General features: G+C 43.0%; 1 protein-coding gene across 1 annotated transcript in view; it reads left to right on the top strand.

Annotated features, from left to right (window-relative positions):
• LOC145413003 (MOXD1 homolog 1-like) overlaps positions 1–15,508 on the top strand; it is a 259,204-nt gene extending 243,696 nt beyond the window's left edge. Inside the window, exons 3-4 of the mRNA XM_080282823.1 lie at positions 13,261–13,407; positions 15,269–15,508. Of these exons, the coding sequence (XP_080138949.1) occupies positions 13,261–13,407; positions 15,269–15,508 (387 nt within the window). The remainder of the gene's footprint in view (positions 1–13,260; positions 13,408–15,268) is intronic.
• The last annotated feature ends 648 nt before the right edge of the window (positions 15,509–16,156 follow it).

Raw genomic sequence — 16,156 nt, forward strand, 5'->3', positions numbered from 1 at the left:
GAAAATGAAAAGGACAGAGAGAGAGAGAGAGAGAGCGGTTGAGGGGAGAGAGGGGAAAGATAAGAAAGATGCAGTAGTGAGAGGACCGGAGGGAAGAAAAAGGAAAGTGAAAGTGTGTGTGTGGTGTGGGTGTGTTTGTGTGTGTGTGTGTGTGTGTGTGTGTGTGTGTGTGTGTGTGTGTGTGTGTGTGTGTGTGTGAGATAGAGAGAGAGAGAGAGAGAGAATGAAGAAAATAGAATATTTAAGGAGAGAGAATAATAGATGAGAATGAAAATGCTGCAATATTCCGAGAGAGAGAGAGAGAGAGAGAGAGAGAGAGAGAGAGAGATTTAAGATGAATGGAGGTGTGGGTGGGACTCGAGGGCTGTGAAGAGAGTGAAGTAGTGTGGTGGTGGTGGTTGGTGGGGGTGTTGGCGGGTGTAGGGGAGGGTGTAGGTGGGTGTAGTGGAGTGTGTAGGAGGGTGGAGAGTGGGTGTGGATTTGATGGAGTATTGGTGAGAGGGACTGGTGATGGAGAATGGAGTGTAGTTAGGTGTGGGAAGGTGAAGGGGTTGTGCATGTTTGAAGGAAATGGGTATTGTTGGGTGTAGAAGATGGGGTTGGGTGTAGATAGGTGTAGGGAGATGGATTTGGGTGTAAAGCAAAGGGAGGTTGGGTGTAGATGGGCGTAGATGAGGGTGCTGAATGGATAAGTGTGGGTGTGTGGGTGAGATTGGTGGGTGGATGTGGGCGTTGGGTGTATGGGCAACGTAGATGGGTGTGGGTATGTGGCCTGCTTGGGTGTGTGGGTGTGGGTGCAGGTATGGGGTTTGTAGGTTAGATTGTGGGTGGCTGGGTGTGACGTGGGTGTGGGTGTGGTTGGCGGGGTGGGTGGGTGGGTAAGAGTGTGAAATATTGTATTGCATTTTCCTCCATGACCCTCCATTATATTCCTCTCTCTCTCTCTCTCTCTCTCTCTCTCTCTCTCCGTTACTCCTCTTACCTAAGTCATCCTCTTTTGTTTATTATCCTTTTCTCTTTGTCTTTCTTTCTTCACTTATTTGTAATGTCGCTTTCTCGATATTACTTATAATAAAGGTAGTCATTTATTTAGTCTTCTCAGGTCCCTGTTTTCATTTTCGTTTTTTTCCATTTTTCCTCATTTATTAGTGTTCGTATTAGTATTTTTCTTCTTTAATCTTTCTCTAGTTAAAGCGTTCTTCATCATTGCTCCTGTTTAAGTCTTTCCATTTTCTTACTGTGTTTCTTTTTCCTTTCAACTGAGTCATTATTGTTTTCCATTATTTCATCATTATTTTTACGTATTCCCTGTTTCTTTCTTTTCCCTACGTCATTATATTTTCATTCCTCATTACTCGTATTTAAGTTATCGTCATTTATCGATTCACCGTTCTTTTTTATTTTATTTTCATTTTCGTTCATTATACCTGTTATTAAAGCCATTCCGTTTAATTATTTCCTCTTTCTTTCCCTAGCGGAAGTGTGATATCATTCTGTTGTGTAGTATTTAATCGTGAAATATTTTTTTGCCCATTTATTTCTCCATTTTTCTTTGCCTCCCAGTTATACGATTTCATCTCAAGTACTGTTCACATGTACGAGATTTTAATTTATTTATCGTTTACTTTCTTTTTTCTTCCTTTTCCCAGCTGAATTATATTTTCATTCTTCACTGTGACCCTTGTGTTCTTATTTCAACATTTTCCCGATATTTATTTCCCTCTTTTCCTCTCTCTTCTTCCCCCTGGAGTCCTCACATCTTTTTTTAAATCCGGGTCATGCAGAGGAGTCCGACAGGTATGGGTTTCTCGACGCTGCAACCCGGAGTTATAAAAGCGCCTCTTCCACCACCCTCTTCTCCCCGCACAGTTTGTTATATTTTGGTGCGAGGATTGGGAGTGTTGGCGCGAGATCCCAGCTGGGTTTTATAGCCCGGGTGTGTTTGTGGTTTATGTGTGAATGTTGTGGCGAGCTGGTGTATCAAATAAAAGTTTTTTGTGCTTTGATAAAGGAATTTGGGTATGGTGGTGTTCTGGTGTGAGTGTTGAGTTGATTAGCGGGTTTTGAACTTAGTGTTTGTGGTTTGTATGTGAATAGTGTGGCGAGCTGGTTTATGAGACTTTTTGTGTTTTTGTATTTTGATTACGGGATTTAGGAATGGCGGTGGTATTAGTGTGACTGTAACGATTTGAGGGTGTTTGAGAGCTGTGAAGTTGTTTTGATATTGCAGTTTTTTTTTTTTTCAGTGATGGTGTATCGTAGGAAGGTTCTACTGTCTTATGTATCTCTGGATTTTAAAAGGGCTTTGAGGTGTTGAATTTATTGTAGGTATAGCTTGACTGGAGGGTTTCAGGAGCACTGAAAGCTCATACTGTCGTTTGTGAATATTGTGGTCTGGACCCCTGGAATACACCTTTGGCTGCGCCCATGCCAGTTCTTGCTGGCATTTCTCTCCTGCTTAAATTCGTATTCATTCCTTACCTACACACCCTCATACCCTTCTCTTATACCCTCATTTTCCTCCTTCCCTCCCCTTCACACACACAGCCTCTCTCATGCGTCCCCCTCCTCGCCACACACACACACACACACACACACACACACACACACACACACACACACACACACACACACACACACACACACACACACCCTCGGGCCTGAGTTGGCATTTCAAAGGGGAGCCTACCACCCTTCCCCCACCCCCATACCCACCAGTCCCTAACTAAAAAGAAAAATATCAAAGTTTTGAGAAAGTTTTACCAATATTGAAAACTTGAAAACAAATCTGGCATGGCTAAGACTCTTCTTTCCCCTCCACCCCAACCCCTACCTTGGTGCGGGAGCAGCATATGTCACCCGTACTGTTGGGACCTTGAATTCATGGTACATCCGGGACGGTGAGAAGATACCCCGTCGTACCCTGTCCAGACGACAGGTCACCGAACCTACTCGGTGTAGAATCACGAGTAAAGCGGTTTTATTCTGTTGAAGATTCGATACATGAATCATGATGAAAGATTTAATGTAATATTCTCTAACACTACATATGGATGACATTGATATAGCATATGCAGTATATGTATTTCAGCAGAAATATTCTTTAGTGCTGTATATATTATGGATATAATATTCTGAGTGTGTATTCACATATCTGTTACTCACAGAATACACTGGTAAATTGGCATGACTAATAACTTGATCTGGTGATCTCCAGTACCTTTGATGCAACCGCTGAGCATCATATTAACGTGATAATATTTCTCCATATTGATATTGCAGACACAAAGCAGTCCATCACTGCAAGGGAAGTTGACCGTATTGTTCACCATGTGACAAAAATATTAGATTTTACCAACAGCATTAGCTCATTTCCTGCCGTGTCCTGCGGGAAGCCACATATTCACCCACCCATCTGCAAAGTCCACCCACCATCTCATCTTCCTACCCACCCATCCACCCACAGAACCCGCCCACCCCCACCCACGCGGCCTCCCACCCTACCCGGCCCTCGGGATAGTTTCCGGCCGTGGGAAAACCTCCGGCCATGAGATTCCGATCATGAGATTATGAGTAGTTCCGTCCATGAGGATACTCATAGTTTCAACTGAGAGAATAGTTCCGTCCGTGGAAATGAAGTAGAGTCTTATCTTGTGTCACTGAGCTACTCGGATTAAGCTGCAAAAGATAAAAATAATCTGTGCAAGGTTTTAAGTGAGAAGGGTATAGTTTTAAGTCACTAGTAAATAGCCTACCAGTAATGTAATCGGTAAGAGATCGATAGACAACAACAAAAATGTAGATCGTTAAGCATCCTTTCATTAAGAATCAGTAACAGCGATCGGTAAGTAGGCTGTAAACGTCAGCAATAAGTAATCTGTAAAAGCTTGTAAATCAGCAGTCAGTAATTAGTAAGCTGGTCTAAGCTGTCAACTATTGGGGCACTCAGTGGAGCGCATCTCTCCGACACCACTTTTCATAATGGCATAGGGTTTCTCACCATAGATTAGGGTTTCTCAAAAAAGTGTTTTCCAGATCCAGAATCTGTAAAACGATCCTGATCAGCCCCAAAAGTTAACTGATTGTTCCCTGGGCTATCAACTCACCAAATTTGGTCCAAATCTCTCTTTTATTTGAGTAATCCTGTGAACAACAAACCAACCAAACAACAGGGGTGAAAACATACTCTCCTTGTGGGAGAGAATGAAAGCATGAATTAATGAAAAACACAATTGCATACATATCAATAAGGCAATACCTGTGGGTCGGTTTAATTGTAATAATCGCTAGTTAATGGGCAGTTAGTAGTCTATCAGATAACCTGTAAAAAGTAGTAGGTACCATACATGTGTCAGTCGTACGTCATAATTGCCTGTAAGCAACAAAGTAATATAATTTCCGAGTCAGAGTAAATGCTTGTGAACACCAGCAGTAAATAGCCTGCATGAATTGCTTGTCGATGAGTCAAAAATACATGTAAAAATCAGTCGAAATAAAATGCAGCAGTAGAGTGGCAACCTAGCAAGAGAGAGGCAGGCCAGAACACCACCAGCCCTCCACCAATCAGGGCCGGGCCACCGTCACGTGACCTCAAGCACCCCCTCTCATTGGCCCTTCCCGCCTCCCCGCCAGCCACACTTATATAATCACTATTTGTGCTGCATTTTCGCCACGCTCTCTGTTGCTCCTCTGTTTGTGTAGCTTTTTTTCTTTGGGGGGGTGGGGGGCTCATCTTTCACGTCCTGTCTCTTTTCTTGCTGATTTCACTCACAGTTTTGCTTTTTCTCCCGTTTTCCTTTCGTCGTTTCTGCTTTTCATTTTTCCTTTCTCACGTAGCTTGTTGCTAGGTTGAATTAATTTAAGGAATAGGGATTGGCTTATGAGTGTTTATTGTCATGTCTTAATATGTATCACTACTACTACTACTACTACTACTAATGCTTAATGTGCACTTACATACATTCGTGTACTTTATTTGCCACCATCACACGTCTGTTTTTCACCAAGCTCTCAGTTTTTCATTTGTTTGTGTAGCATATTTTCTCTCACACTCTCGTACTCTCGCTTTCCTTGCTAATTTCATTCACAGCTATGCAATTTCTTTATACTTCCCGTTCACTCTTTCTCTCTCTCTCTCTCTCTCTCTCCTCCTCCTCCTCCTCCTCCTCCTAATTCCTCCTCTTCTTCCTTCCATAGATACTTGATGCTAGGTTTAGTGTCTGATAATTTATCTTTAATGTCACCTTGTTGATTATTGTGTATTTGTTATCATTTTCTAGCTGGTGCTAATTATGTACATTGTGCAGTCTTTCAGTATCTCAACTCTGATGCCTTTTCTTGCTGTGTTCTTCCGCTCATCTCTCTCTCTCTCCGTCATACACTTACTTTTTCCCGATTGTATTCGCATATATACCCCTTCCTCCCCCCTGCCTTTCGTCATTTCCATTTCATCTTGATTTCGTTCTACGGAACTTGTTGCTGGGTTTATTAACTTATTATGTTCTCTGTGGTCTGTGTGTATGTGTGTGTGTGCGCGCGCTGTCTTTTGTTAATGGCTGCTAAGTAAAGACCTGTGCACATCTTTGCAACTAGATTTAAACCCTAGTCTGGTTCCTCTCCACAATTACTATAGGTCGTCCACACGGCTACATTAGTTTTTTTTTTTTTTTGGGGGGGGGGAAGGGGCGTTTTTTCTTGTCGACTTCATCCACATCAGTGCCTCCTCTTCCTTTGATAACTTCCATTCACCTTATTGTTACATAATTTCTTCTTACGGGTCTGGTAATATGGGAAAAAATCCTCAGATTGTAAGGTAGGCTGTGTGATTAACTGCCTTCAAGACGATGATTGATTTTATTTTCTTCTCGCTAGTGCCAGACGATGTTTACTCTGCTACTAGGGAAACCTCTCTTATCAGGGTCTTAATGAGGATTTCTTTATCCCCTTCATCGCCAACGTCTCTTGGGGGGGGGAAGCCAGTGGTATCAAGGAGATATCGAAGTCGTCGTAGTGAAGTGGTTCGTTTAATAGCCATTTATTAGTCATTATTGTCATTTTTTAGTCATTTTTGTTCATTAGAATCACCTCCTGTAACTGTGCTTACTGACCCTCTGTGATTTGTTATTGTCACCCAGGCTTCCTGTCTTATTTTACTCCCCCCCCCCCGTCATTTCCTTTACCTCTCAGTTCTCCCCTACCCCCTTCCCGCACACCCTCACTCCTTCCCTCCCTCTCTCCCTCACATATCTCCTTTCCAACTCACGCCCATTTCCTCCCTCTATTTTTCCTCCCCACCCCTCACATGTGATGGCAAAGTCCTGTTAGATAATACCTCCCCCCCTCCTTCAGTATTACTCTTCTCCTTCCCCCCGTTACTCTCCCTCCCCTGGCAGACAGTCTCCCTCATCATATTCCCCTACTTCCCTTACCCTGCTTCCAACACCCTCTCCCCGTCCTCGTCTTCCATTCCCATTTTTTATTACTCTCCCCCCAGTCTTCAGCTTCCTTCATTTTCCCCTCCCCGGTCCGCTTCCCTCCACTTCTTTCTGTCCTCTCTCTTCCTTTCTCCCCTCCCCCCCGACTATCCTTCCCTACCTATCTCTCCTCCACTTGCCTAGCCCATCTCTCCCTCCTCTCTCCCCTTCTCTCTTCCTTCTTTCCCCCTTCCCCTCTTCTCTTCCTTCCCTCTCCCCTCTCCCTCCTGCTCACCCCTCTGTCCCCCCCTGTCATCTCCACCCTCCCCCTGTCCCCCACCTTCTAATCCCCAACTTAAATGTTGGCCTTATCCCTCACCATCTGAAGGACGACTCTCTCTCTCTCTCTCTCTCTCTCTCTCTCACACACACACACACACACACACACACACACACACACACACACACACACACACACACACACACACACACACACACACACACACACACACACACACACACAAAATCACTTCCTACATTATTTGTAACATTTTACCCATTTTGCAAATCTGTTTATATGCAGTATATATATAGATAGATAGAGAGATACTGTATATATATTATAGGTAGATAGCCTACAGATATGTGTACTGTATGTTTATTTTTCTCAGCTTGTATGCGCTGTACGTATGGATGTATATATTGTCTCTCTGCCAGTAAGTGTATATATGTATATCTGACAAGAAATCTATCTACCTATCCCTCAATCGATCGATCCATTCATCCATCCTTTTATCTATCTGTCGATCATCTTTTATAATAGTAGTCTGTATCAGCCACTATGCGTGATACCATTAGTATAATTTGTGCAGCCACTCCCACAGCTTCCACCTACTTAAATATACAGTAATTTAAACTACCAGAACAGTTACAATCACCGTAACTGTCGTCACCATAACTACAAGTAGAACTAAAAGTATAGCTACAACCATCACTGCCGTCACGACTACAACCACTGCCATAACACAAACCACTGCCAGCACCATAACCACCACCACCATGCCCAAATACGATATAACATTAGCCCGATAACCACTACTACCACCATTACCAATATACTGCACCACCACCACCACCACCACTCTGCTCCTACCGCAACTACAACAATCTGTGTTTAGCGTCGGACGGGGTGAAGCAAGGTGGTCTATGCACGCAACACACACACACACACACACACACACACACACACACACACACACACACACACACACACACACACACACACACACAAAATCATACACGCACGCACTCTTTCCTGCAACCAGCTTCATTCGCACACTCAGAATCGCGCTTACACACGCAATCTCACTTTGCTTTCTTTCCCAACTTTCTGTGGTCACTAACTCACTCCTGCATTACTAACGATAACTCTCACTCACTCACTCACTCACGCACACGTACCGCGTATGTGGTATTCAGACTTTCACGCGATGTTCATGGTACCAACTCACACTCTCACTCACTCACGCAGCTTCAGTGGAATTCAGACAGAAGCTTTCATTCACGCATTGTTTTTAGAACACGCACGCACTCACACACTCAACTTCATGAATACTGAATAACATCACCTGGTCGCGGAAAGCATGTAATAGAAATGACGTCCTAGTGCTGAAGGGGTTTCGATCTTTCATTCACGCCACAGCTTCGGGTCCTCACTCACTCACACACTCACTCTTGCAATACTCACACTCATTCTCACTCACGTAATGCTTTGGGTCCTCACACTCAACCGCTCACACAATACTCACACCCATTCACACTCACGCAGTACTTCCTGTCCTCACATTCACTCACTCACTGAACTTCCAATGTATTCAAGCTTGCTCTCTCTTATAAAATGTTTCGTATGCTTACCCACACTCTCGCACACTCAGACAGTCTCGGTGGCATTAACACTTACTCATTCTCGATGCGTTATGGTACCGTCACTTAATCACTCACCCACCTATTCATCCACTCACGCAGTTTCCAATCAGCGTTCATCCTTGTGAATAAATGTACGGTATTCTTACTCACATTCTTCATGAAAAACGTTGTTAATTTGATTTTGCCGCTTATTCACATACGTAACTCTCATGATACTGTGTTCTGTGCTATCTCCCCCAAACACTCACTCTGACGTCTTCATCAGGCATATAATTTACGTGTCTCATGGTATGGTGTACACACACACACACACACACACACACACACACACACACACACACACACACACACACACACACACACACACACACACACACACACACACACACACACACACACACACACACACACACACACACACACACACACGGTGGCTGCTTGGCCCACCCGCTTACTCTCCCAGGCACAAGATTGCTCTCTTAAACTCTCCTCCTAGCCTCCCTCACTCTCACTCACTCTCTTTACCCGAGTACTCTCTCTCTCTCTCTCTCTCTCTCTCTCTCTCTCTCTCTCAGAAAACATTCCTCCCACCATCCCTCCGCTTTTTCACCAATCTCTCCACCACCTCTTCCCTCCTCCTCCTCCTCTCTGCTCCTTTCCTTCCGTCGTGTGTGTGTGTGTGTGTGTGTGTGTGTGTGTGTGTGTGTGTGTGTGTGTGTGTGTGACGGTGGTGGTGGTGGGCCGCTCTCAGCTCTCCGCAGTTCATCATCCCGGTAATTCTCCCTTTTGTAATTTTTATCACAGGGCGCTCGCAAAATAAAGGAGGAGAATAGTCCGGGAACGAAAAAATGCTGGAAAAACAAAAGCGTGGTGACATCCGGGGTGGCAGATGTACAATGATCCTCGTTTTCTCTCCTGGCGCGCGTGGGGGCCTCCATCCCCTCCCCCAGTGTCAACAAACTCGACGTCTTGCACCCTTGGTTAGTCTCGTCTTTGGGAGGTTCACTTGGAGAAGGAAGAGCAAGGGATGCAAAATTTGTAGATGAATTCGAGTAGGACGATGAGAGACACTGGATAGCAGCATAGGACTGTAGGAGGGGAAGACGGGATTGGATGGCGGGGAGGGGGGGGAAACAAGATTTTGGAAGGAGCTTATGTAAACAAACCCGAGTCCCCGACGCCTCGCAACCTTGACTAGTCTCTGGGAGGTTTGTTTGGAGGAGAACGAAGAAGGGACGTTGAATTTGTAGAAAGAGTAGAGTAATGAGACAGGTTTTTGTTGAAACACAAGGCTCGTTTGAGGAAAGATAAGATTTAATGAAAGTTGAGAACTGGATGGAAGGAAAACAGGATTATTGTAGAAATCTGCGTAAACAAACCAGCCTCGCACCCTGGGCTAGTCTCGGTTTTCGGGTGGTTCGCTTGCAGGAGGAAAAGGAGATACAGAAATTTGCAGACGAATTAGAATGAAAAGGAGTTGACGACTGGATGGTAGAAACGCGAGATTATGGTAGGATTGGAGTTACGAAGAAGTTAAAGATTGAGTGGAAGAAATATAAGATTGGTGGAAGGTTGAAATGGAAGACCGTTGACGATCTGATATAATGAATGTAAGACTGGTGGAAGGGTTTGAATAAATGGTAGCTAAAGATCATGTGGCAGGTACGTAAGATTGGTAGAAGGATTTAATTCAAGGAAACTGGAAAGAGGCATTGGGCTGGATGGTAGGTAAGCCATTTTTTTTTTCTTTTTTTAAGGGAACACAATCGTGAATGGCTGGAACTAAAATAAAAGTTACGTCCTTGACTTTAGGTAATTAAAGAAAGGATGGATGGCCAAAGTTAAATGAGTGTAAAAAATAAAACAGGAAGAAAGTAAACTAGAGATGTAAATGAGAAGAAACGGTAGGTTAAGAATAAAACTCTAAGTGATGATGCGTAGGAAGGAAAGTGTGGAATGATTAACCTTTCAGCCTGAGGACGTATTTCTCATTTAGGGCGCTGCTTTAATGGATTTGCTTTCATCTGACGGAAGTGGGCTGCTCTCACAAATTTGAATACAAAATTGTGGCTGCATGAAATTCGATGAATTATAGTTATGACTAGGTACGAATTACTTTCCTTGGTAACTAGTCAGAGCTACCATCCAGTCTGACTCCATTTGGCCATCGGCTGGGCTGAAAGAGTTTGACGATCTTCGTCAGGTGAAAATAAGCCGTCTATCTGCAGTTTTATTCAGCTTAGACAGAGGCTTTGGTGTGGGGGTTCATAAACGCTGTATCTAACCTTTCCTGTTCGATGAGTCTACGAAATTGAATAAAATCGTCTTGAGTTAGGAAGAATATAATAACGTGTTATGGGTTTGAAGTGGCTTATTGTGAGGAGTGTCAGTGAAGGGAGAGTTAAAGAAGCGCATGGAGTGAAGAGAGTAGTACAAGGAGGAAAAGAGTGGTTCTTGTAGGAAAAGAGATGATTACTAGAAAGAGGAGTGGTCATAAGGTCAGGAAGAGAGGAGATAATGACGACGTAAAACAGTATAACGAGTGGCAATGGACCTATTCATTAGCTTGATTGTAACACTGGTATTACAGGTGGCTTTTGAGATTTCGTTACAACTCGTCTTAAGCGATTTATTCTACACATTGCACTTTACTATCCTTTTGTAACACTTCTTCAGCGATTTATGCTGTACATTACACATCAATATCCTTTTGCACGTCAGTCATGCAAACTATATCGATATTAAAACGATATGAATAGCGTACAAGAGAGCTTTGAAGTACAGTATGCAAAGTAACTAAGGAAGAGGTGCTGTGACGCCTCCTATGCCACTTACAATACGGCCTATTGAACGACTGATAGATTCAAAGCGAGAACCAGAAAGTAAAATTTAACTTAATATAGGGTCATTCATCGGAAACATGAATCTAAGTAACTGATGCTGATGTTTTTGCTTTTGAAATTAGCACTGAGGTTAACTTGATTGATGTCGTTTTCTTTTCATTCACTGGGCTGTGGAGTGTCCATGCTTCGTCGTCAGATAAATAATAAAAAACTTAGATAAGTACAAATAAAAAGAAATTCATGTTAAGATCTGTAGTTACCAGTAAGTCACGTTTAGTGGTTTGATGAATTATTCGTTGGATATTAACATTCTGAATTTCTTAACACACCTACCTCTTCAGTTGCCCTCATTCATTCATTCTCTTTGCCTGGCAGTCTAGCTCTCCCCTTCCCTCTCTCTCAGTCTTCCCCCCTCCTCCTCTCTCTTTTCCCATTCATTAGCTTTTTCATTCATCTCCATAAATTTTGCCGCTCCTGATTTCTTACCCCGTCTCTCTCTCTCTCTCTCTCTCTCTCTCTCTCTCTCTCTACCTGCCTACCTACCTACCTATCTATTTTCAAAGCAACCAATGAACTATCCACTAAAACTGTGGTAAATTTTAACTAGTCCAGAGCATATGGATATGAAGAGAAGTGACGAGCATGAGACACTGAGAAGGGGAGAGGAGGAGGAAAAAAGGAAGGATAAGAAAAAAGGAGGAAGAAATGAAGGATAAGAAAGGATGAGGAGGAAGGATGGAAGAAAGAAAGGAAGGATGAGAAGGAGGGAAGGAAGAATGGAAAGAGAAAAAATAAACAAGGGAAAAAAAGGAAATAGAGAGGAAGGAGGGGAAGAAGGAAGAAGAAAAAGAAATAAAAAGACAAACAGTGGGACAGAGGAAAAACTGACATGAAGGAGCGAGGAAAGAAAAAAGATACAAAAGGAAGTGAAAGGAGAGAGAGAGAGAGAGAGAGAGAGAGAGAGAGAAGGAAGGAAGAAAAATACGCAAAAAACAGACAAACGGAGAGGGAGAGAAAAAAGAAACAAAAAGAAAATGGAGAGAGGAGAGAAAGTTAAAAGATGAGATAAAAGTGAAAAAGAAAATGGATATAAAAGTTTGAGAGAGAGAGAGAGAGAGAGAGAGAGGAGGGGGGGAGGGGAGGAAGCAGCGCTTGAGAGAAGTATTTACTGAGTGGTTAACCTTTTCCTCTTCGAGTCACATGACGTTTATTTATTTGTTTATTTATTTATTTATTTATTTATCATCTCACCACTCCGTTCTTGGTCTCCCTCTTTCCCCTCCAAACTAATTATGGTACATGCTTGATTATGCAGCTGATTATGTAACGGAAGACTTTATATGTTAATCAGACATTTGTCACAGTTTTTAGACAAGAGTGATGTATTTTTATATATTGCCCAGATAATGTGTATATATGTATGGTTTTCCATTTTATGGTGTATACAAAGGTATTATGAACCCCTTCAGTACCATGACGTCTTTTTTTTTTTTTTTTAGCTGCCACTAGACTGGCTTAAGACATCAACGTGGAGAGATAAAAATATAAACTTTATTGACCCCTTCAGTACGATGTCTCCCCTAATTAAATATACGGTAATTGCTCGAGGGTGATATGAAGTAAGGGAAAACACGTTATCATGCCGAAGGAGTTAATTTCCAAGACTGGCGATGGACGTCTATGGCATTTTTGGACCACTTAACTATGACTGGCTGGAGTTTTTCTTTTGTTTATGTATTTACGTAGATCCTTTCTTACCGGACCCTACCTCACCTCATCTTTAGGTGGGGAAAAGGAGGTCAAGATGATGATGATGATGATGATTTCCATATTTTCCTCACCCCATCCTTAGGTGGGAAGAAGTCACGATGATGATGATGATGATGATGATTTATTTTCTTTTCTGCTTTCGTACTTTATCTCACCTTGATTCTAGATCCCGTCATTAGGTAGCAGAAACTGTCAAGATAATGTTGATGATGAAACTGGTGGTGATGATGATGATTGTGATGACGGAGACGATGATAGGGCGATGATGATATTTATTTGCATTTACTCATTCATTACTTTCTCATCAGGACTGCTGGGCGAAGACAAATGGGCAACCGATTGTGGACGACTCTCAGGACTGGAAGCTGCTGACGGGACGGGAGAACGACACCCACACCATGATCAGAGTGAGGCGACCTATTATCACCAACACCATCGACGACATGGACGTTTACGTGAGTCTACCCGGCTAACATACGCACCTGTTAATGTATTCTGTGTGTGTGTGGGTGGGTGGGTGGGTGGGTGGGAGGGTGGTGGGTGGGTATGTGTATGTGTGTGTATGTGTTAGCTAGATCTTGGATATTCATTTCTATTAAATGACAAGAAACCTAGCAGTATTCTAAAGCTTGTCACCCAGATCAACCAAACGAATGTTATGATTACACCATCACACCAGTTTTCCTGAGGTTCCCTTGTATTCCCACCAACTTACCCGTTTTCACTAACCTCGAAAATTTATGGTTCCAATTTCTGTTTTGCTTTAATTAATGTTACTGCTGCTTCCTGGAGGGTTTATGGTGTGCGTAGGTTGTAGCGTGAAGTTAATGGCCTGGTAATTAAAGCAATAGTTTATTTAGAGTTTATTTCTTTTGGAAGTAAGGCCGTTTATATCTCTTAAGCTTCTCAACGTTACAACCTAACGAAAACCCGGAACTTAAACCTGACCGTCTCAGGTTAATGTCCCTTGGTACAAATACGTTTCAGAAAAGCAGTAAAGTACAGTTTGTGTGTTTAAGTGCTACCCTTTGCGTATTTTATTTGGGTTTGGATAACTTTTCAAACAGGATTTATTTATTTTGCGTCCGTTTCTGGTTATACAATAGGCATAACTGCCCTTTCCCTGAAGCCCAGCAGACATATGTACCATGAATCTCCGTAACTCACCACTTCAGCGTTAACACCTACCGTCTATAATGGATACATGCGAGAGCTGTCCTGAATACAGGACAGGTGTACAGGTATTAGCGGAGGTGTTTGTAATGGCTTTTTTTTTTTTTTTTTTTTTTTTTTTTTTTTTTAAATCAAAATTTTCCTTTAACGAATTTCAGATCCTTTAAACTGGTCCCTGACCCAACCGGGATTCCAACGCGTATTAACTGGGACAGGAGACCACCTTTCCACCGACTAAGCCACCTCCTCTCCTGGACAGATGTAGCTTGCAGTAAACCTTTGTTACGAGAAGGGCTTCTTTGTTTAATAAAATAGCTTGGCGCTACCTAGGGAATACGGGATGAAGACCAACAGAAGCAGAGTACAAGGGACCGAAATAAGGAATTAGCAGTGGAGAATTGTTTGACATGAAAGAGTCAGTGCTTTGTTTCATTGGGAGATTGCAAGAAGGAACATAGATTGATAATGTTTTCTTGGATTATGGAAGAAAGAGCTTTGTTGATATTACCGTTATAGCAGTTAGGTGCATTTTTTATATGAACAAAAAATATTTATCAAAGAATCTAGCAGCAGCAAAATATTTGGTTAAATATTACTTACCAGCGACGGTGTAGAAGGAGAGAGAGAGAGAGAGAGAGAGAGAGAGAGAGAGAGTGAGAGATTCATCCATAGTTTTCAGTGATGAAGTATTTAACAGACTATTAACCAGTGTAGCTCTAGGATTCACTACTTACATTAGCATCAGTGTTCGCCAGTAGTCATTATTTATAGTTCTTGGGTATATCACTAACTTCAAGTTTGAGTACGCCACAAACACGAACTGTCGGATGCACAGCTTAGCCACCAACTCCAATGTAGCTACACCACAAACCCTGAAGGGGCCGTAGAATACACCACGAACTCCACAAACCACTAACCCTGACTTCATTAGCCATATGATGCACCAATGACCACTAGCTCCAGTGTACACCACTAACCACGAGTTAACTCAAGGACGTACCACTTACTAACCACAACCCCCCCCCACACACACACTACTAATATTAGCTCTGTAATGCCAACTGACCACTAGCTGTATTGTAAACCATCAGTCACCAAGTAGCCGTAGGATGCACCACTAACCACTAACCCTCCCTTGCGCAGGACGAGCCAACCTGGATACTCTGGGCATACCACCCGCACGATCCGGTCGACAGAAAACTGGAGTACCACGATAAGCGGAGGGGTGCCCGTCAACTGTGTCTCCTCACCACCAACTGCTGGCCCCCTCCCTCCAGAACCGCCGCCGCCACCATCCCCGCCACCCCTATCTGGCTGCTTCTCCTCCCGACGGTCTCCATAACAGCCTTCCTCCTCCTCTTGCCCAAGCTGCTGGTGTTATGAGTTCAGCCCGGGCGGTCTTGCCATATCAGGGGTTTTGTTTACATGACAGTTGGTGCGTTCGGCCTTGTATTATTTATTCGGGAGTTTTACACACAGGCGGCTTCTTCGTACCCATAAGAGATTTCGTACCAGACTCACTGAAAATACTCATATCCGACCCATAAAATAAAGTATTCGGAGATTTCCTACCTGACCCACACACAGTATTATACTCAGAGATTTCCTACCCGACCCACCCATGCCTGACTTTAGATTTCGTACTACAGAATATTAAACACGTATCCATAGATTTCGTATCCGACCCAAAGAATTTGAAACTCATAGAATATGCTTGGAAATCTCGCTCCCGGCCCACAAAATATAGCTACTGTAGAGGTTTCCTGTCATAGAATACACACATTCCCTGAAGTTTTGTACCCCACATAATGTGCTAAAAATTTGCACCCCACCTGCAGAACATCATACATCATACCAAACCCACAAATTACCCACACCAAGATAATACCCAACCTATAAAATACATTAATCGAAATTTTATATCACTGAATAACCACCCCAAGGATTTCACACCACTCAAAGATTTCGTACCCGACCCGCAAAATATCGCATTCAACCCACAATTTGTATTCATGCCCATACTCACAGATT

Source organism: Coenobita brevimanus, chromosome 94 (genome assembly GCF_032717465.1).
Source record: "Coenobita brevimanus isolate Jiangsu-jjx chromosome 94, ASM3271746v2, whole genome shotgun sequence".
NCBI lineage: Eukaryota > Metazoa > Arthropoda > Malacostraca > Decapoda > Coenobitidae > Coenobita > Coenobita brevimanus.